A 21,170-nucleotide genomic window follows, 5' to 3' on the forward strand; every position below is an offset into this window, starting at 1 on the left:
GTAGAGATGCTTCTTCAAATCCCACCCTCACACCACTAGACACAAAAGAACACCAAGAGAACACACTGGGCTTGGAAGCCAGTGGAGAAGCTGTGGGAGCATTAGTTCCTAGAAAACTTCCCTTAACATTTCAAGTTTGAAACAGTCCGGAAACAGAGAACATAAAGAAAATAGAAACTCTTTCACAGCATGTAGTTTCATAGCCTGACAGAAGAGGAGGGAAGCCGAAATAAAAAATAATGTATAAGTAGCATTTTAAGAACAGAAGGTTTGATTTACCAATTTAAAAAACTTGAGTCTGAAAAAATGAACATTTGACTCTTGCCTTTTCATTCTCATTAATACGAGCACATGATTTTCTGATATTACAAGTACCCGAGATTAGTAGATGAGAGCTCATAAAAAGCTCTAAAAAACACATATCAGTTTCACTCACCTACAGTGGAACTGTTCAGTGTTTTCTTATACTGAGAAACAGAAAGCACTGTGGTATATTTTGTAGCTTACTAGTTTACAGCCTGCAACAGTAAGGGGTTTTAAGATGCAAGCTCTTGCTGTCATTAATATTATACAATTGAACTAAGCATGCCACTACAGGCAGATTTGTAGGCTCCTAAATGCAGGCTAGTGACACTCAGGTATGTAAGTGCAACATCCAAACCAAGGCAGGTTGTGACAGGGTACACAGTCAGGGCAGCATCCAAGCCAAAAAGCACACCATGCTGCTCAGCCTGAGATTCTGAGCAAAATTATGTTTGTAATGTCAAATAAAGACACTAAACATATTCCTTAAAGCAGCAAGAGATGATGAAATCCTCTCCTGCCCTCCTGCCAGTGGCTACTGCCTCCATTACCCAGACAGCTAACACAGGTGTAGGTCCAGGCCTCCACTTCTTTTTAAAATTACTGGGCTGAAGTCTTTCAGTTCCAACTTATGTGCATGGCTGTGACCTGTGGGGCTAAGTACACCTTCCAGTGCTTCTGGGAGGAAAGCAGGAGCCAGCTCTGGGTTCATGTCCAGAGAGAGCATGGCAGCTGCTTGTCTTCAGCCATCCCCTGCTTACCTGGGTCAGGCAAGAGAAGCAGAGTCCTGCTCTTCCCAGAGCACTTGCTCTCCTCTCTTCCAAAATGGACTGAAATAACACAATTCTCCTTTAATTTCTTTTTTAAAAAACCCAAAACATCCAGCTCAAAAGCATTTCTTTGTGCAAAACTGTTTTAAATCTGAAAATTGGGTGCTGCGTGAAGCATATTTGTTTTCAAGCAGAATGAACAGGTTTCTAAGTACTTATCCTCTATGCTATGAAAAGTGAAGTAAACAATGAAAAAACATGGAAGAAGTTAAAGAGAACTGCTGAGAACATCAAGCTTTAAAGTTCAGCTTAAAAACTAAAGAAGCACACTCATGATTTCACAACTGCTCTTAACAGTTTTAGTTATATATATATATATATATATATATATAAAAAGACAGATCTCCTTGATACGCAATGTGCTTTAAATCTCTGAAGTTAATGAGGGTGAGTTATTTCCTAGTTTGGAAACCTTTAAAACACAAGGGAACATACTTTCCTTAAAAATAAATGTTTCAAAATTTAATTAAAAATCCAACAGAAAAAAAAACTCAAACAAGTGCACATGTTAAGGTGGAAAACACTGGACAAAGCATCAGACTTGGAAGCGCTCACCCCATGGGGTGCACAGGGTTCAGAGACACATTAAGTTGTTTCAGGGAAAGCCTCAGAAGGTGCCGGGTACACAACCTGAAAACCCCCAAGTCAGAGAGAAATTTCCCATAAGGCTCGTGTGAAAGGCTGCCTCCTTATCCTCCAGTCGTTGAATAGTGCTTTTCTTCTGAGACAAAGTGTATGAGGTACAGCGAACAAACTGTAAAGGTAACTAGGCCTTTTGTCATATAGTTCCTCCACCCACTCGTACTTTACCGCACAATAGCTCGTTTACAGATTCAGACCACTCCAGCTCCACACAGAAACAATCCTGTATTGTGAAGAGAATCTACCAGAGGAGTAAAATCTAAAAATACTGCAAAAAGTCTGTAACAATCATTTTGTAGAACTCTACGGTTCTTCCCTTAGAGACAAAGGCTTTCCCAATTTGAATGGGTAATAACAGATTGAGTCACTCTTTACTTGAATGTGACTCAAGTAATAGCCTGTAAAAGCAAAAAAACCCCATATGTACCATATGAAGCTATCTCTTAAAAAATAATAATAAAAAAAATTACACTGAAGCAAAAGTAGTTGCAATGTGAGAACCCATATTACTTCCTCTCCCGTGTCCACTGGGGCAAACAAAGCACTTTGTAGCACAGAGCCATTCCTGCATGTGCTACTCAGGACAAGCTATAGGTGCTTGTTTACACCAGTCGGTAGGTGCAGCAGCTACAGAACAGTGATGGGTAGAAAAACTAGCAAAGCACGTGGATCAACCAGCAATCTGCCTAGTCAGCCATCCATTAACACAAGTAAATCATGGGAGAGCAGTCAGGCTGCTGGGAAAGTCTGGAAGAAAGGACGGATAGCCTACCTACACTCTACTCGCACTTTCACCTCACAGAGAATAGTAACTCCATCCCCCACAAGCTGCTATAATAGAATAAAGATAAACGCAGGGATTATGCCAAGTTGACCCCAGGCTTTGTTCTTTCCCTCCAAGCATATTCAGTGAAAAGGTCTAAACACACATCTGATTTGACAAGCATTCAGATTCACAAAGAACGTGGTGAAAGTGAAATCATACTCGGGGCATTCATGGGTCCCTATGTCAAAGGTCATTCAGCAGTGTTTCAGCTGCTGCTTGCTAGGATTTGAAATGAACTAGTTTAAACCCCCATTGTCACAAACACTGACATACAGTTTATGCCAGCCAAATATGTCACAGCATGTTTAGCAAAATTTAGCTCAGAGATAATATAATTTTTACACAAACACTTAATCCTAACAATTGGCACTACCTCATCTGGAAAAGATGGATAATTTTCCCTTTTAGTCAGATTCATGTCAACTCACATAACTCATCTACAGAATATTGAATTATTACCAGAAACAAGGTCTGAGCAAACCATTTATAGCCTTTCCTCTTTACATAAAAAAACAAACCACAGGTTCTTCTACATAACTAGAAGTTAATTAGTTGTTTCAACCTGGAAAAAAAATCACATTTAAATCACTTAGCTTAATCAGAGAGCTCAAAAAGCTTTATCAAATAACTTATCATTGATTTTCTTAGTTTCTCAAATATTATTTGAGTCTTCCAGCTGCCATTAAGGATATTTAAAGAAGCCACACAAGAAACTAACTTGAAACAGTAGCAGACTGGGAAGCTTCAAGGCTACTAAAAGAGGGGGAGCAGCAACTGAAAACCTGCTGAGAAATAACAACACTGAACGAAAACAAATGTATTCTTCCAAAGCCTTTGTGAAGCTCGCTCTCAGCTCCAGGCAGCACAGTGGCAAGCCCAGCTGTCGATTCAGCAAGCTGCAAGACTGTCACTCCAAAACAGGTCACAGTTCAGCAAGCAAGTTGTTATTTGTTTTTACTGCCGACGAAGAGGTCTACACCCTAAAAAGCAGCGTTTTTGAGGCAGTGTTTTCCTAGGAACAATCTGCTTTCTTTACATCTTACAAATAATATAGCATTTTGCCACCAGTAGACATCTTAACTAGAGAGAATCTCAAACCTCACTTTATTACAGGAGGTGGTTTCACATAAGGATGCTGGCTCGCTATAGCTGGCAATCAGACACGTTTCTGTCACTTTGTCAGCAACCCAGACTCCCCCAAGCTGAAGAATAAGGCACCAACATCTCCTACTGCTACCACCTCTAGCTCCCATGCCAAAGCACTGTGAGTGGATCTGCCAAAAAGCAGCCTCCATTCCTCACGGTTTCCACCAAAGGCACACAATTGGGTAACAGCAGACACGGGACCACCCCCCCGACTTGCTTCTCAAGGCAGCAGCAAGAGGGCTGTGTTCAGGGGGACACACACCATTAACTGACAGGAATTAGTTGTATTACATGCTCTCATCTCAAACACTAGGGCATCAAATTAAATAACCTTTGGGCAAGAGACAGTCTTTATTCTTTTGACAAATGGGGAAAAAACCCATCTCTGAAGGAAGCACAAAATATGCTTGTTCTTTTTGGCTAAGGAAATAGGCCCTCTGAATCCTGCAGATGTTCAGTATGACTTCTTCATCTGCCCCTTTCCCACATGAATAACTAAGATTCCATTAGAAGTAGAAGATTGACATGATCTCAAAGACTGAATATTTTGTTCCAGAACCATCAAGCTGAAATGGAAACCTACACGTAGGCCTTCCATGAGTGTCCCACTTGCAGAAATGGAGGGAAACAACAAAAACAGAGGGTTTGAGACAGGAGAGATGACTAAAAAATACTTATTCTTTCCCATGTGAGGATGACAACACAAGCATCACAAGACAATGCAGGCCTCACTTCTCTCCAAATCCCTTCTGTCCCCCGCTGTGAACAAAGCACATTGCTTTCCTAATGCCTGGCAGGTTGTGTTCAAGATGGTACAGCAATCCCTCCTGTTCTATCATGCTGTGTAAGCAAACAGATTTGTCATGTTGGTGCAGTTGCTTACTAGTTTTAGAATATTCTGAGTTTTGTAGATGGCTGTGATGGCTACCAGATACTTCAGGAAACTGCGAGGTTCAGAGAAGTTAGATTCAGTTAACAAAACTTAAAAACCTAAAAAAGAGATAGAATCAGAGGTATTAATTAGTCTCATCAATATACCCAAGGTAGTAATATCAACATGTTTTTGGCTGTATGTTTTCCAGAACATCATTACGAGTCATCAAAAGGAAATCTAAGGGCAAGCACATGTGAATGAACCTGAATGATTTTGAATACACACTTCCTCCAAAACAGAACGTGACACTCCCTGTTCTCATATGCTACAGACTGATCAGCTGAGGATTACATTTCAGTCTCTGCAAGTTATCCAAATTAAAGAGTTCCCAACTGTATCAGAGACTGTCCACTGAAGTACTCTGTAATAATCACATAAGTTTTCCAGAACCGCATGATTTGCTCCAAGAAACCTAAACTACCTACTATTATAGCAGAGATAATCATAAGTTTTATTTAAGCTGAAAAACATAGATTTGGCTTTTTTTGGTAGCATTTTTTTCCCTATCTCTAAAACATTCTTGCTTGGAAGAAGGGGAAGAATGGAGGGGAAAATACACTGTAACTCTGCACATCTTAAAATCTTCATGTTCTTGGACAGCTAGATAAGCATGACAGGATTCAATACTTCATCCAGGAGCAAGAACACTGTGTTGACTCATAACTTCTTTTAAGAATTACTCAATTCCAGAATAAGGAAAAAAACATGAGGCTTTATAACATCTGTCTACACAGCACATCTGAAAGATGCTTCTTCTTATTTGCTGGAGTCACCAGGATTCACATGAGGCCTACAACACACAGAAAAGATGGCAATAAACAATACTGCACATACCCTAACTTGTCCACTGCAGAAACAAATCCATTCTACCTAAGAAAAACAGCAGACAATTAAAAGACAGATAAACTGCATGGTTCTGGACTGAAGTAGGGAGCAAGAGAAAAATCACTGTAAACTTGTGAGCTTCCACATCTTAACAGCACTGTTAGTCAAAGCTTAAGGCAAGGGCTGGCCACTAGGATTCACAACAGGAAAACTGGGAGGAGAACACAAGGTGAAGGATACAAGAAGGCACCTTCCAGGACTCTATTTTCTAAACATCTCATTTTGTGACAAGCACTGCACTTTTGTTTGCACAAAGCCTTCTGTAAATTCACATTTTGTACATTAGATACTTTACAGAGAAGACACTAAGCTCTTTCTGCATCCTCCTCACTCCAATCAGCAAAAGACAACCTGTTTGCATAGTTTTAAAACACATTATAGTTTGAGTTAAATCTAGCAATAAGTACTCTGAGCTGGTTACCTTTTAAACCTGGAAAATATGGATTTACAAGTTTCTGCCCCATGCCACTTCAGGCACTTCAAAGCTCTGCAGCTGGTGCTCTTAATCATCACATCCTAAACTCAGGATTCCAATCCTGCTGTACTAGTATTCGCCAACAAAAAATTCCAAAGAGATCTTAAGCATCAACCCAAAGGTTGTTATAACTGAGGGCTAATCCTGTTTATTAGTACTAAGACTATATTTCACTAGTGTATTTTTAAATAGAGAACTTCAACCATACGTGTTAACTAAACATTTACTTCCAAACTAACTAAAGTTCTCAAAAATCCTCGTTTTAGTGAATTTTTCTGAAAGGGACGTTTAGAAACAGTGTACTCTTGGTCAGACAGACTGATATACCATATTACTTGTCACTAATTAAGAACAATCATTCAACTCGAGGAAGCAAGGACACTGGCTTCCACACACCCTACCCCACCCATCAATGATACATATCCCTCACAGGTCTTCTTTTATGGATGTTTGGAATATATTAGTACAGATCTTCTCATATCTGCAAACTTTCCTCATAACATGGTGTTTGAAACAGCTATGCACCATTCCGCCTTAAACAACACAGAAAAACCACAAGTAAAACTGGCCCCCAAAAGAATATTTTTTTCTGTACCTAAATACTTTTAAGATAATGAAACCCCAATTTTCCACATTTTCTTCTGGTTACATGAAGATGATTTTTCAAATGTTCTGCCACTCTCGTCTTCTGCAATTTCTCATGTCTGTCCTTAAAACCAGCCACGGCACAACACTGTAGCCATGCCAGCCAGGTCAGTCAAAGGCAGTACCTTCTCAGTCTGATGTGCAACTACGAAAATCCTATAAAAGACAAAACCAGGTCTAGACCTTTTTAGTCATATTAATAAATGCAACTCTCCTAAGCTGCATTAATACTGGTTTCAGAAGTGCCACTTAAGTCACAGATGTTGAAAGATTTGTAAAATATGTAGCTAACTCCTTCCCCCCTAAGAGAGTTCACTTTCTTATTCTTACTCAGATGTCTTTACATCACTTAGCAGTGAATACACCTCTCTTTCCATCTGTGACTGCAGAAACTAGTGGCTTCCTACTGTAAACCACAGCAATCACATGGGGCAAGGAAAGAGGAGATGAGAAAAACCCCACAGATCTCTCTTAAACTAGTTTGGAAGGTACTTTATTTGTCACCAGTTACGTACTACCCAATGTTAGAGACAGTGAAGCTTTAGTTTTATCACCAGCTTCCTTGCTAAGTACCTACAATCTTCAGCACCATAAAAAGACCATATGATTATAGAAACAATTCGGAATGCAAAACAAAAATGTATGTAAAGAATCAATACTGCTGTCAAAGGAGCAGCATTTGTGGAGCTCTATGGTATGATCAGTTTCAGTTGCTTTTTCTTGGGAGAGAGGGGAGGAGGCAATGGGCAGCGGACTTTATTGGAGGAGAGGAAGGGTGCAGAAATTTTTAGGAAGGGTTTTTGCTTAAGGCAGATCAGTCCAAGAGACTGGGGAAAGTTGTGTGTAACATGTAACTAAAAGGAGATCTTCAAAGGACACAATCCTTACAGCAAACAGTATTCACATCCAGAACAGTCACAAGGAGACCTGGCAGCAGCTAACAGAATGAGAAAAATAAAGTTTGTTCAAAAAGTATTCCCATTTTATTTATTAAAAGCCGCAATTCATACATTTTGCTTCTAAAGCATAGATTTCCAGAGTCCACTTCAGTTGTCACCACAGCAACATATTGAACAGACTACAACAAGCAAGACAAACTACACCAAAAGTCAGTTAAGAGATTTATTTAAGCAGTTTAAGACAAGTTTTCCATGTTTTAACAATACATCCATATTCTATATACCAAAATGTTTTTATCCTGATGTGTCAGTTTGTTTGGAAGTTCATATATATCAGAAGCTGTCTTAATTTCCTGAGCAGATGCAAACCAGGAATATCTTCTATTTAGCATAAATTAACATATTGCCTTTTTTTTTTTTTTTTTTTTTTTTTTAAATGGGGGAGATCACCTTTCAGAGCTTGAATGCCATAGAAACAAATAAAACAATCTTCTTGAAAGCTGAAACTGGAAGTTAGAAGTACACAAGCAGCCACTACTGCTTAATGACACAGTAAACTGTAGACAATCAAGAGGGCTTTTTAAATACTGAATTCTTACAGTGGGTAAGTATAGCTGTCAAAAAAAAAACCAACAAAAACAACACAAAAGACTTGGTAAGATTCCCCATTAGTTTTCCTGCTACTATGCTTCTGCACACAGCCTCATTTGTCTACTTGATCCAACTTTCTACAGCCTTATATTTCATGTCCTCCTCCAGCATCTGGATTCCCTGTGCCTCAGCCATGTTCCTGGCCCAATTTCCTTCAAATCTGTATTACCACATCTTCCAAAAGACTTAATAAAGCTAACACACTTCTGCAGGGCAGATTATGTAATCCTGTAACTAAGCAAAACATTAGAGATAAAAAAAAAATTGAAAAGAAAGGAAAAAAACCACGCACACCTGCATGATGAAAATGAAACTGAGCCATCATGCTGTTACTCCCTTCCTTCCCCCACACATATACAGCAATCAGGAATAGCAAGTAGTACATCACCAATTTAGCTCATAAGTATTTTCCTGCTAGAGGAACCGTCAGCACTGCTCTGTAAAGCACCTAGGAATACTTTTGACAGTTGAAAAAAATTAAGTTTATTTTACACCCATTAACATGATCATAAACCAAAGGCTACTCTCTCCATCTCCCCAGTACAGACATCTTCCATGGCAAGCTTGTCATTTTTTGCTTTATAATGGAGTCATTTTATTGTAGGCAAGAAGCCCCAGGCATTCTGTACAGCCCATTACTCTTTGCTGCCCACATTCAGACGGCTAATCTGCTATCAGCCAGAAGCTTGACAGACAAAAGGAAAAGGCAGGAAAACAGCACATGCAGCTGCACATGCGCACACACGCTTCAGCTACAAAGTGCTCCGACAGCAGACCCGAGAATGAACAAGACACGCATTGGATTGACGTCCTACTTAAAACTGTGGCTGAAGGAAGATACATGAGTTCTTTAGAGGTAGACAGGTTGGGGAAATACTTAAGGGATAAAAAGCTTCATTAGGATGCCTATTAAGATACATTAAGGCACAAACCTGGAAGGCTTTACACAGCAAGTGAGCATCCTGGAACTTGAAAAGTCACAAACATTCTTGTTCTGAGAATCTGCTATATGAAACCTTCAAAATGCTTAAAAATACTGTCCAAAGTCAGAAAGATGAAATAAGAGCTAAATATAGGCAACTGTTAACTATTAGAACAAGATATTTTATAAGCTTTCAATTTCAGCATTTCTGTTTTCTTACCAGCTCAAAAAAGAGAGTTCTTTTTTTGAGAGTGAGTACTCTTTTCTAAAAAGCTGTATATATTTTCTATATGCCAAAGTATTGTGACATCATACATATGAAAAAGCAAATGCAATGAAATGATTTGCATACAGTACTGCACAACAAGGAGTTTTTTAATTACTTTTTTCCAGATACATGACATAAATGGAGAAGGCTTGTAACTTCATACTAAAACAAAGAAAATGCTCATATTTGCTGGAGTTCTTAACCACCTTACTTTATTTCACTTCTGAAGGAAAGCATCTTAGCACTGTCACAAGCAGTACAGCCAAAAATATTTTTGGAGCATCAGATCCACAGACAAAAGTTTGTATCAAACATCTCATAAGAATTTTCTGTCAGGATCATAAACCTCTGCCACGTCTCATGATTTTTATTCAATTAGTCTATTTGTATCCTTTACAGCTGGAAAGCTAAAATTCTCCTTTTGTGAACTGGCTTAGTTCACAGAAACAGAAAATCTGCCACTGGTTTTATTCACTCACATGCTGAGGTAAAAGCTGGGCTCATCTTTTTGACGTGTCTGTCTCCATCATGTAACTACCACATGAACTATGCGGGCGTGATTAATCACGTGGGGAAGCAGAGAGAACCGTGGTACGTTATACTGCCTGACATGTCACTGCAACTATTTCCCTTTTCCTATGCCACAGCCACCAATTAAATTCTGCTTCTCATTTCTAAGCTATTATTTCACTTTTGTTCAGAAAGCCTCCCAGCATTTTGACTGCACTATTGAACCAATTCTATCTTCCAATACTTGCTCAAAATCATATTTAATTTTCCAGGAATACATTACATCTGTCAATTCCAAATCTGGAAAATGTACAAGGTAAGCCTTACCATGAAGGGCAGAAGTTTTCAGAATAGTCTGTTCCATAGAATTAGTCTCTGTGGTTTTACTATCATTACAACACTTATGAACAGAAGTCTACCTTGCATTACTACTAGCCAATCTAATGGATTAAATTATTGGATATAACTACAGATAAATATATATAGAGATAAAAGTAGATATATATATGTCTACAAAACAAATCGGTACTGGAAATGCAAATTTACTTTCAGCACTCAGTAGCTAGAATGTATCAAAATAGGTTGTTATAACAAGCCATCCTACAATCTGCTCCTATCTAAAGTTTAAAGTTGGCAAGAATACTGTTTTCTTGTTGCCTTTCAGACATGGAAGTTCTGAAATCCCCTGCTAAGCCTTGTCCTGCAGGTTGAGTACTTGCCTCCTGCAGCACCTCCTCAACAGCAGCACATCCCCAACAGTACTCTGCAACCTTATCTTCCTCTCCCACATGTACAAGGTAAGAAGGGGAAGAAAAATACTACATTTGCATATGTAATTATGGTGCAGCTCAGCAGTGAGCAAAAAATTACTGGAAGTTGAGAACAGATATGCCCGATGACCACACCTTAGTATTTCAAATGAAAATGCTTAGCAAGGAAGGGGAAGGGACAGCAGCAGGGAAGGAAGCCAGTCATTACAGCTCCAAATCTGCTTCAAAGTCCTTATTCACCACCTCATGCTCTTTAACAGGCAAACGGTACCTAGGTCCTTCCTGTGAACAATAGCTTAAGAATGAATCCAGTAGTGTGTGACTGGTTCTATTTTGCTTGACTTAACCAAACAGCTGTGCCAGGAACACTATGAAGAAAAAGAAAGGCTATGGACAGACATAAACAAAACAGGATGGAAGATTAAACAGGTTACGATTCTGAACAGTATCTCCTTTTCCAGTCTAAGACCTAACATGACTTACCATAGCTAACAGATAGCTTACAGGAACTTAAGAGAAATTATAAAATTGACTAGGAGGTGTGAAGAAGGATACATACCTGCAAGCACACATGGCAAAAATACCTCATGGCATTAAGAAAAGAACTTTTTAAAGACAAGGATGTCTTAGAAAAAGGGACAACTCATATCCTTGATGCTTCTGGGCATTTATAAAAATTATGTTAGCTGAGGTGAGAAGGAAAGTGTTAGGAAACCGTAACAAATAAAAAGCCCAACCTGATTATTAAGGGATCTACTAGTTCAACAAAAACCAACTTAAGTCTTGTAGTTAAGGCCTGATTTTTTTGTTCTTTAGTTTGCCCTATTTCAGATGGAATAGATTTCCCCAGGCCTTTTTCAAATCATGCCACATTTGTCATGTTTGGTAATATCATTTTGTTTTCTTCCATTTACACATCTGTGGATAGATGCCTACAAAATAGAACAGAAAATTGCCCTCACTGTCTGTCAGCTGCCTATCAAAGAGATTGGGAAAGAGACATTTGTTGAAATAATGAAAACATTTTATATCACAATAACTGTGGTCTCTAGCACCACTGGCCCAACTAGCATTTGATCCTAACAAGGACAGGCACACCACTTCATAGGTAAAAATACTCTCTACCACATCAGACTCTTAACCCCTTTGCTTCTAGTGTTGTCCATGGAAATCACTCTCAGGATCATGGTGAATAGAAAGGTTTATAAATCATTTATCTCCAATGATCTTGCCAGCTCCTCCAGTGTTCCTGATCTTGACCTGTGAGAAGCTAAAGAACAGAGGAGTTGCAGAAAGAGAGGATATCTACATCAAAAGAAGTACAGAATACTAAGCAGCTAGTTAAGGGACAGTTGTTTCTCTTCCTTCTGATACACTCCCATATCATAGAGAGTTCTTGGTGTCTAAAGACTTAATTTTACATGTCCTTTCACTGAAGAAGAACAACTGCTACTCATATTCACAGATTCTAACTGAACAGGATGCAATGTCATCTCAGCACAGCAAAGAACTTTTCCACTCTCTTTTTCAGTTATAATTAAGCACCCTATCACATCCTGAAGAATATATTCATCGTTAGACACATTCATTTGCTTTACACCGTTTTCCAAAAATAGGATCAATGGAACGCATTGAAGGGAGAGCAACAAGAAGGATGCTACCAAACAAAAAGCAAATATTTGTAAGGAAACCAATAAAGGATGCCCGTTTTCAGGTTTTAACCTTTGGGTGACAGCAGCTGTTAACCAAACTGCTTTGAAACAACAGGGGTAACGTCCTCACATCAAGGAGATTGTGACAGCTGGGAATGACAGCTGAAAAGGAGAGAACTGAAACAGGCTGCTTTCAAACAGTACTGACTTCTCAAAAATGAGAAAGCATATTTTTAGTTAACTTCTGGTGCTCTGAAAAAGCATGTTAAAATAAAAGATATAGTTACATCACAGTAATGGCATCTGAGAAAATCAGAGTGAGGCAAAGTAGAAAAGGCTCCTTTCTTCTCTATTGTCCCTTCTGAGGACAATTGCATGAGTCCAAAGAAACCTGGTTAATATGTTCAGCACTACCCAACTGAAATGGCTGAATCCTGCCTCAGTGCTCCACACACAGATAAAAATTTAACAAGTTTCTTCTTTCTACTCTACCATCACCTGTCCTCCTAACAGATGAATGTAAGCTGCCAGGTACTCACACAAGGAATTAGACGTATAGGCCAAGATACAGGAAGACTCAATACATACATTTTTACTGCCTGAAAGCTGCTTACGTATTGTGTGATGGTACTATTTTTCTCAGGAGTACTGAAATAGATTTATAAAGCTATGCTGCATTTAACTGGAGTCAGTATTTTATCCATCAAGTCTCACTACTCTTGACTGGGCTTCCCATTCTCCTTGACTGTCACTCAGGAATATTACTTATCTATGCAAGAAAGAGATAAAGAGATAAATAGATTATTAAATAAACAAACTGTAGCTCAGTAGGAAAAATGAAAGCAACTCTAGTCTTTCCTTCAAAGAAATGGTCACAAAGATTAGAAAGTTGCAACTGTGAACAGTTTTTTAAAATATCAAGTTTTTGTTACTCTTTCCAACAACAATAAAATAAGATGCAAGGAACCGGACAACCAGAAAAGCAAACCAAGACTGAGAAATACATGAGCACATAATAATTAGCTAAAAAATCAACTCAAAGTATTAGAGGCAATGCTTATAAAAGGTTTCAAAAACTTGCCAACGTCATATGGAAATAGAAAGCATTACAAAACAATACACTCATGAAACCCCCTACACAACACAACAACAATTCCAGTATTTCAAGGCATCACCCAGCCAACAGAGGTCAAAGCTATTTACTGCTGCAATCTTCTCATGCAGCAGCCAAATACATTCTTCCCTGGAAAGACAGCAAGGTGCATCAGCAATCAGGTATCAGATCTTCTGCAAGAAGCAGTCCCCTGCCTTTTCCACTCTCCCTCCTTCCCCATATACGCTTTGCCTCAGCCATCCAGCAGACATGCCTACAACCCTCTGCTCTCCAATCTTTGCTTGGGGGTTTGTTTGGTTTTTATTTTAACTCCTAAAGACTTCAAACAGCATTTCCCTCAGCAGGAAAGAATCCCTACCCAAACTGATGTATTGCAGTGTCTCATGACTGGAGCTAACCACACATCTTCACAAATGAAGATATGAGAACACTCTTCACACCCACCTTTGCCTCAGGCTGCCCAGGCAGGAGCAGCACCCACCTGCACCCACAGCCACTTCCCACACAGCTCCACCTGTGACGAGCAGCTGTGGTGGTAAAACCTAGACTTGCATGTGTTTGTCCCAGTCAGGCTGACTTACCAGGCCTGGCACTTACTGATACATTTCTGGGACATTTTTGTTCTGAGAAAGACTTATGTTTTTTTACTTATTTATCACTTTCAAGTATTAAAAATACCAGTAACACACTGAGGCTCTTCTTTAGTCATTACTGTCATAACAAAACCAACATCTGATAAAATAATTTCTGCCCAGATGTTAAACTCCAAGGAAACAGCTCCCTTAAAACCCTCCACATGCCAGCAGGGGTGTTGATGTTAACAGTGTAGTCTTTAACTAATTCCCTCCTGATGCGATTTATTTTTGTCTACCCTTGCATCACTGAACTTAAGATTTGGGAATACGAAACACACCAGAAAACAACATTCTACTTCTCTGGTGTATCATTACATAACTATGAAGACAGGAAACATCACCAATGAAAATACTATCTTAATACCATCTAAAAATGGCTAAAGACAAAATTGAGTTTTGCATCTTGCCACTTGTTTGCTAAAAGCAAAAATATTCCAATAAAGGTGAAAGAACTTAAATAATTAAGCTGAAAGGAATAGTAACTATCAAGTGACAAAACTATTCTTTCCCTTTAAGGCTCTAGATCAAGCCAAATGCAAGGGTAGTCCTGAGGATTAAAAATGGATTGAGACTCAGTCTTGCTATGGACTTCCTGTGTGACCTTGGGTAAGTCACTTGAGAATTTAGTTCTCAAAAATAACAGGCCTATTACAGCGGTCAGAATGAAGCACCAATGTTTCTGAGACCACAAATGAAAGACAGGGTTCTGCTTAGTTGCCCAAAACAGAAAAGATCCCATGTGTGAGTCTTCTTGAAAAATGTAGGTAACAACCACCAAAAATTCAGGAATATTGATGTTAATCAGCTGAAAGCTAATCTGAAACTTCGTTTTTATGTAGGCTCTCATACTGTATTGCAGAGTAATTTTTGGTTTTCAACCTCTAGTTTTGGGTATTTGAAATGTATCATGAGTGATGATATCTTTGTGATTTCCAGAGATGTGCTATGTACTGTTAAAGAGTGGGTTTACAGTTCACAAAGCACACCTACTCCAATCAGCTTGCAATATCAATTAGTTAAATGTTTCTGAAGTGACTACAAACAGCTAATTACTTGAGAGCAGTAAGCTTATATTTTTGGTAAATAATAATGACTAAATTTAGAAGCAGGGATGCTTAAGAGGCATTTGGCCAGATAATGTAGTTCCAGCAGTTTCTCTGCAAGAGAGAGCAGTTGATCAGAAATCAGTTAAAAAAACCCAACAAGGAAAACACCTACAACCCAAGTTTCACAGAAGTTAACTTTATTTCTTTACCATCGTAATACAGAATCCCACACACATTAAAAACGTCTGCCACTCCTCACTGGCATTTCAAACTCCATTAAAACAGATGTTTCCACATGAGGAAAGGCATTACAGTGATATTTTGATTTCAGAGTACTTCAGCCTCTCCTCCCAGCACTGGAAAACTTCTATAAGAAGAAATTATAGGTTAATACCACAACTGGAGTCGCAGTGGGGAAGGAAGCAGGGAACAGCTATAGAGCCCCTTCTTCCTGCCCTGTCCACAGAGGAGAGCAAGGGCCCAACTCAAGTCAGTAACACCAATTAACAGGACCTGTCATAAAGCCCAAAGTCCACAGAAATCCTTCCCCATCGAGTCTATCTGATGTAACTAAAAATATTCAACAGAAAATTTGGACTGAATTCAAGGAAAGTCAAATCCTCAGACTTCTAACTGAAAAACCTGAGTGATTCCTATGAGTAAAAAGCCGGTGTCAGAAGGAAAGTTTCATCTTCTTGCTACTTTTCATTAACCCTTCCAGCAGCACACATGCAGAACCCTACAAGCAAGGCAAATTGTTTCAGGAAACAAATTACCTTAAAAAAAAGCTAACTACTGCCTCAGGTAGTTAATTACCTTAAGGCAGCCTGCTTCACAACTGTTAAAATAAAAAACACTGATTGCTGACAGAGAAATGAAGAGATAGTGACCTTTTGAAGAAAACTCACATTATATTTCAGAAGCTAAAACAGAAGTACTAATTTGTTTATAAGAGAGAAGGTTTCCTTGGTCTCGAACGGTTGATTCAGTTGTCCATGTAGACCTGTTCACTGTGCCTGGAATTTTAACTCAGGCTTCATTCCACAAATCCCAAATTGCAAATTTAAATTAACACTAAAGTGAAAACGCAATACCTAGCAAAAAAGAAAGGCAAGGGGGCAAGAGAAGACAGGCACAACCAGGAATGTTGTGTCCCAAGTGTCACTAACACCTGACACCCAGCCAGTAGTTAACACCTTGGAACTAAAAGAAATATGCTTTTGCCATATTCAAAGGAACTTCCAGTCGTCATACAGCTCTTGACTTGGTAGCAAAACTTTATATGAAATTGTTATCTAACAGAAATAAAAAGAGAAGAGCATCAACTGTAAAGCAACCAAAATAGCACTCTAACAAGTCAACCTACATAGCCTTTTAGTAATGAAGTCACTGTGACCAAGGCTGGCTTATACCTTCTCCTCACATGACAGCACAAAGAATTTACTCAGATTCATACGTTCTTCTTTTTACCATTAAATATGCATCTGAAAACCTGAATGCATACTTGCATTTTTTTTCAGAATACCTATACTTAAGGTTGATATCTTTTTACACTCCAGGAAGGAAAGTTTTAAATATTTTGTTTTACTTATCTCATAGCATTGCTGAAGAATAAGATGTATCACTTTTAGTTTTGCTGTTTAATAAGAACTAAGACAATCCCATAACATACATGAGAGAAGCTAAGAAAGCAACTAATCCTGACTGCAACCAACTCAAAGTAAGAAAACCTTTGCTGATATTGAATCTATTTGAAGTCTACACAGGAGTCTCACAAGAGTGTGGCTATGCAGATCACAGGCAAAAAATACCCAAACCGTGTCTCTCTTTCCTCCTCTTCATTTTTCTATCAAAAGAGGGGGAGAAGGGGAAAAAGTAGATAAGGATGAGAGACTCCCAACCAGCGCTGTGTTTCTGCCGTATCACAGTATCTGAATGCTTTGTAAAGTGTTCTGCTGCAGCAGATGTTTTTGTGTATTGGCCAGAACTAAGGACAATGACACAGGGTAGTTTTCTTCAGGTAGGAAGTGCCAGATTTCCTTGTAAAGCGGAGGCTTTAATGGCAGCACCAATCGGCTCTTTGCTGATCTCCTGTAGGGAGCAATAAACAAGGTAGGAAAGGAACCAGCTCTAGAGTTAAGAAGATAAGACTGTCTTTCTAGCTAGACTTAATGCACCAGGATGGCTCCTAAACACAGAGAAAGCAGGGGAAAAAAAGGAAAAACAAAACAGAAGTTTACAGTGTAAGAATAGCTGTATTAAGTTTAACAAGAGATAAAAAGAAGAAAAGTTTACAGTATAATAACTCCATGCCATAGCTCAGTATTATTAACGGGCATACTGGATGTCTAGTGCAATCTCTCTGCAATAGTCTCCTATTCTGTGGGAAAGTGGAGAGGAAACAGCATAAAAATGCTTTTGTTTTTTATGCTACAAACAAGCCAGTTGCTAATGCATCTCCCCTATGCACACTCCTCATTAATAGCAGATACCTATAAGAACCAAGTGCATTTAGAGACTTTGGGGGAAAAAAACCTCACACTTATTTATTTTAAAGGTTAAAGGGTTAACATTTTTTCTATGCATTTTCTTCAGTAAATATTTGCAAGTCAAACATAAATCCACTGCTGAGAAATCTCTATTATCCAGATTCTATTATCTAACCGATCCTGATGCTCCAATGCACGACTTAAGTTGGTTTTAATTTCTCAATAAAAGGAACCAAAACCAGCCTAAACCAAGACACACTACATTTTACATTGCAGAACTAGTTGATAAAGACTCAGAGGCTTTTTATAATAAAGTGGGTGCAGCAATGAGACCCAAAAGTGATGAAGATGAAAAATACCTGGAATGATACCACATCTTATACACCTTTTGTTTTCTGCAAGTGATACACGATACAGACAAAATGGTTTGTGCTAAACAGCCTTAAATCTGGTTTTCTAATATTAAGCACAAAGGAAAAACACTGACAGCAAGCGTGGTAAATAAATCCCTCCCTTGAGAACGAAAGCAGCAGACAGGAGGGGGCTGACATGCATGCAGGAGAAAACTAAACACCATCTTTTTTTTTTCTACCTGCACAAGTTGCCATTTGCTGCAGCAATCAAGGATCTTTTTTCCCGTCGATTTCAAAAGCCAGGTTTTCAGAAAATTTCTCTCTCAAGTCATCTGTTGATATGCTTTAAGAGTACGGTATTCATATCACTGGATCTTTAAGAGAAAAATCCATTTTCTTTCCTGTTCAGGTAAAGATGTTTACAGCTCCTGCACAGACGCTGGGTGGTTCAGACTCACATGTCACACATGTTGTCGTCAGCAACAAGAAAAGCCCCTTTCTCTGATCATCCACATTTTTAATAAGGTAAAGAGAAAAGCACTTTCCAAACTTACCTTTACCACAGCAAAATCATGAGCTAAATATACATATTTACACTAGGACAAGGAATTAATAACATGAGCGTGCAAAGAAGAATACTTGCTAGAAAACGCACACAGCAAAAATAAGAAAAGCCTTTTAAGTTCAACGCAATCAAACCAACCCGTTAGCCCCTGGAAAGGCCGTCATTTATCACGTTACGCCCCGAACAGTCGGGATTAGAGAGGTGAAGCACCGATCGTGACTCCGATCTGTTTCGGAGACCGTTCACTGCATATGAAAACATCTCAGATCGCAGGCAAAGCCTTCCTATCTGTGACCCTGCACAGGAAATGCCACATAAAACCTAAAATTGCCAAGGAGAGTTACAAAATTGCCTACTCTACATCCTATTCCGAAGAGTCGTGCTACGAGGACCGAACTACTTCTCCATTTTCCAGAAAATAAGTAGAGAGTGGGTGTTACGAGCCTTTATTCCCCCCGCCGTGTACCTTCCCATTGCATCTTAAAGTAACACACGTACCAAAGGGGAAAAACCACCACCCCACAGCAGCCCTTAAGTCTGAAATGTAAATGTAATTCCTTATATAGACTGCAGCAGCTGGTCACACACGCACGGAGAGCGGAGCGGGGGCCCCCGGCCAAACCGTTACCACCCATTATTATACAAACAGGTACCTCCGAAGCCAGAGGGAAGGGAAGAAACTTCGCCGCCCGCCCCCGCCGCCCGGGCGCAGCCCTCCCTTCCCCACCGGCCCGGCGGGGCGGCCGCCGGCACCAACTCCCGGCGGGGCGGGCGGGGAGCGGAGCGGAGCGGGGAGCGGGGGCGCCGGCCCGGGGCGGCCGCGCTGCCCCCGCGCGAATCGCCGCCCGCCGCGGAGCCTCCCCCGCCTGTGCGCCCGGGTGTGCCCGCCCGGGGACGGCCGGCGTCCCCCACCGCCGCCCCCCGAGAGGGGAGTGCCGGCCGGGGGCGAGAAGCCGGCCCGCCGCCGGGCGAGCGGGGGGGAAACTCCGGCGGGCGGCAGAGGCGCTCCCGGGCGGGCGGCGGGGCGATCCCGCCCGCGGGGCCGGGGGGAGGCCCCGCTCCGCCCGGGGGAGCGCGCAGGTAACAAGTTTCGGAGTTGGGGCTGCCGCGGCCGGGCGGGCGGCGGCCGCTCCCCCGCCGCTCCCCGCGGGGCTCGGCGTGCCCGGAGGGCGGCGGCGCGGCCGGGGGCCCCCAGCCCGGTGCCGGCGGCGGGGCGGGCGCGGGGCGTGAGGGGGAAGCGGCGTGTAACGGTCCCGGACAGCGGCGAAGTGCGGAGGCACCGCTAGGCGGAGGAGGGAGGCGGCGGCGAGGGAGGCTCCAGGTAGCGGATATAACGGTGCGGAGGGAGCCGCGCTCCCGGCGAGCCGCGGCGGGGGAATTACTTTGGCGCCCGCCCGACCTCCCCCCTGAGCGCTCGGGACGGCTGTGCCCGGCCCCCGCCCCGGCCCCGCCGCCGCCCCGGCGCGGCCGCGGCTCTGCCCCGCGGGTGACTGACCGTTGTTGCGGCGCGGGTTCGGCTGCTTCCTGCGCTTACACCTGGGGCCATCCGCCATGATCCGCTCGCTGGTGTCTAAATGCTCCAGTCACCTCCTCCCCCGCCCGCCCCCCTCACTCCCTCCCCTCCCCCCCGGACCTGGTTTACGACACTGGGTGGTTTTACTTTTACATCACCTTCCTACACCTAGTGCTCGCCCGGAACCTTGTTGCCACGGGAGACGGGCGCTTTACGGCAGCGCGTTTGAACGGCGGCGGGGGAAAGTTGCGCCCGCAGGTACCGGGAGCGGCGGCGGCGCCCGGGGGGGGCTCGGGCCCCTCGACCCCCGCACCGGGGGCAGCGCGGGGGAACCTCCGCGGGGCGGGGCCGGGCCGGGCCGGGGGTGTCGGTGTCGGGGGTCGCCGGGCCCGGGGCGGCGCAGGGGGATCCCCGCGGGGCAGTCCCGCTGAGGGGCCGGGGGGCCGGCCCCGCTCGCCCCCAGGTGCGGCCCCGGCAGCCGCCCCAGGTGTCCCGGCTGTCCCGGCCCGCAGTGCCCGCACCTGGCGGGACCGGCCTCTGCTCTCTCAGGGCTGAGCGAGAGGCGAACAGCTGGATCGTACTGACGCCGTTCCCACCGTACGTGAGCTGTGCCGCGCCCGGGCTCTCCTTAGCCATACTTCCCGCTTTTACCGAGTGGAGGAGAGGTATAAAGTTCTGTGCCGTAAAAAATAAAAAGAAGAGAGCAATTTTTCACGGGTAATTAATAAGCAACCTCCGTCGTGCTTAATAAAATTATTTAATGTATTAAAAATTAAAACCATCAAACACTTGTACTATTTATTTACTCTTGCTTTTCACTTCAGGCAATAAAATAATTTAGTAAGTTTGCCTCTAGGCTTCCTTATTTCTCTTTTTTTTTTTTTTTTTTTTCCCTTATCTTGGCATGATTCCGTAGAATTTATAATTCTGTGCTTCTGGGGAGCTCTTTTATCTAAAGAAATTAAATTTCAGTGAAAGCATTTCTCCTAATGGGATACTTTCAATAAGAAATTGATACACTACAGAACTTGAGGCCTTCAGCTGTTCTGCATTGTCCCATTCCACATGCTGTATCTGCACATTCTGTAACAAGTCAC

The 21,170-nt window shown here is 41.7% G+C and overlaps 1 protein-coding gene across 3 annotated transcripts in view; it reads right to left on the reverse strand.

Annotated features, from left to right (window-relative positions):
* Positions 1-20,161, reverse strand: part of ZEB1 (zinc finger E-box binding homeobox 1) — a 120,916-nt gene extending 100,755 nt beyond the window's left edge. For 2 of the 3 annotated variants that reach the window (XM_083859126.1, XM_083859125.1), the window contains exon 1: positions 20,056-20,161. In XM_083859126.1, coding sequence (XP_083715252.1) covers positions 20,056-20,113 — 58 coding nt within the window. In that variant the 5' untranslated portion in view covers positions 20,114-20,161. Of the gene's footprint in view, positions 1-19,213; positions 19,281-20,055 lie in introns of those variants that run through there. The other variant, XM_083859127.1, reaches the window with a different exon arrangement.
* Between the last annotated feature and the right edge of the window lie 1,009 nt (positions 20,162-21,170).

This window comes from Zosterops lateralis, assembly GCF_965231275.1.
Source record: "Zosterops lateralis genome assembly, chromosome: 1".
In the NCBI taxonomy this organism is placed as follows: domain Eukaryota; kingdom Metazoa; phylum Chordata; class Aves; order Passeriformes; family Zosteropidae; genus Zosterops; species Zosterops lateralis.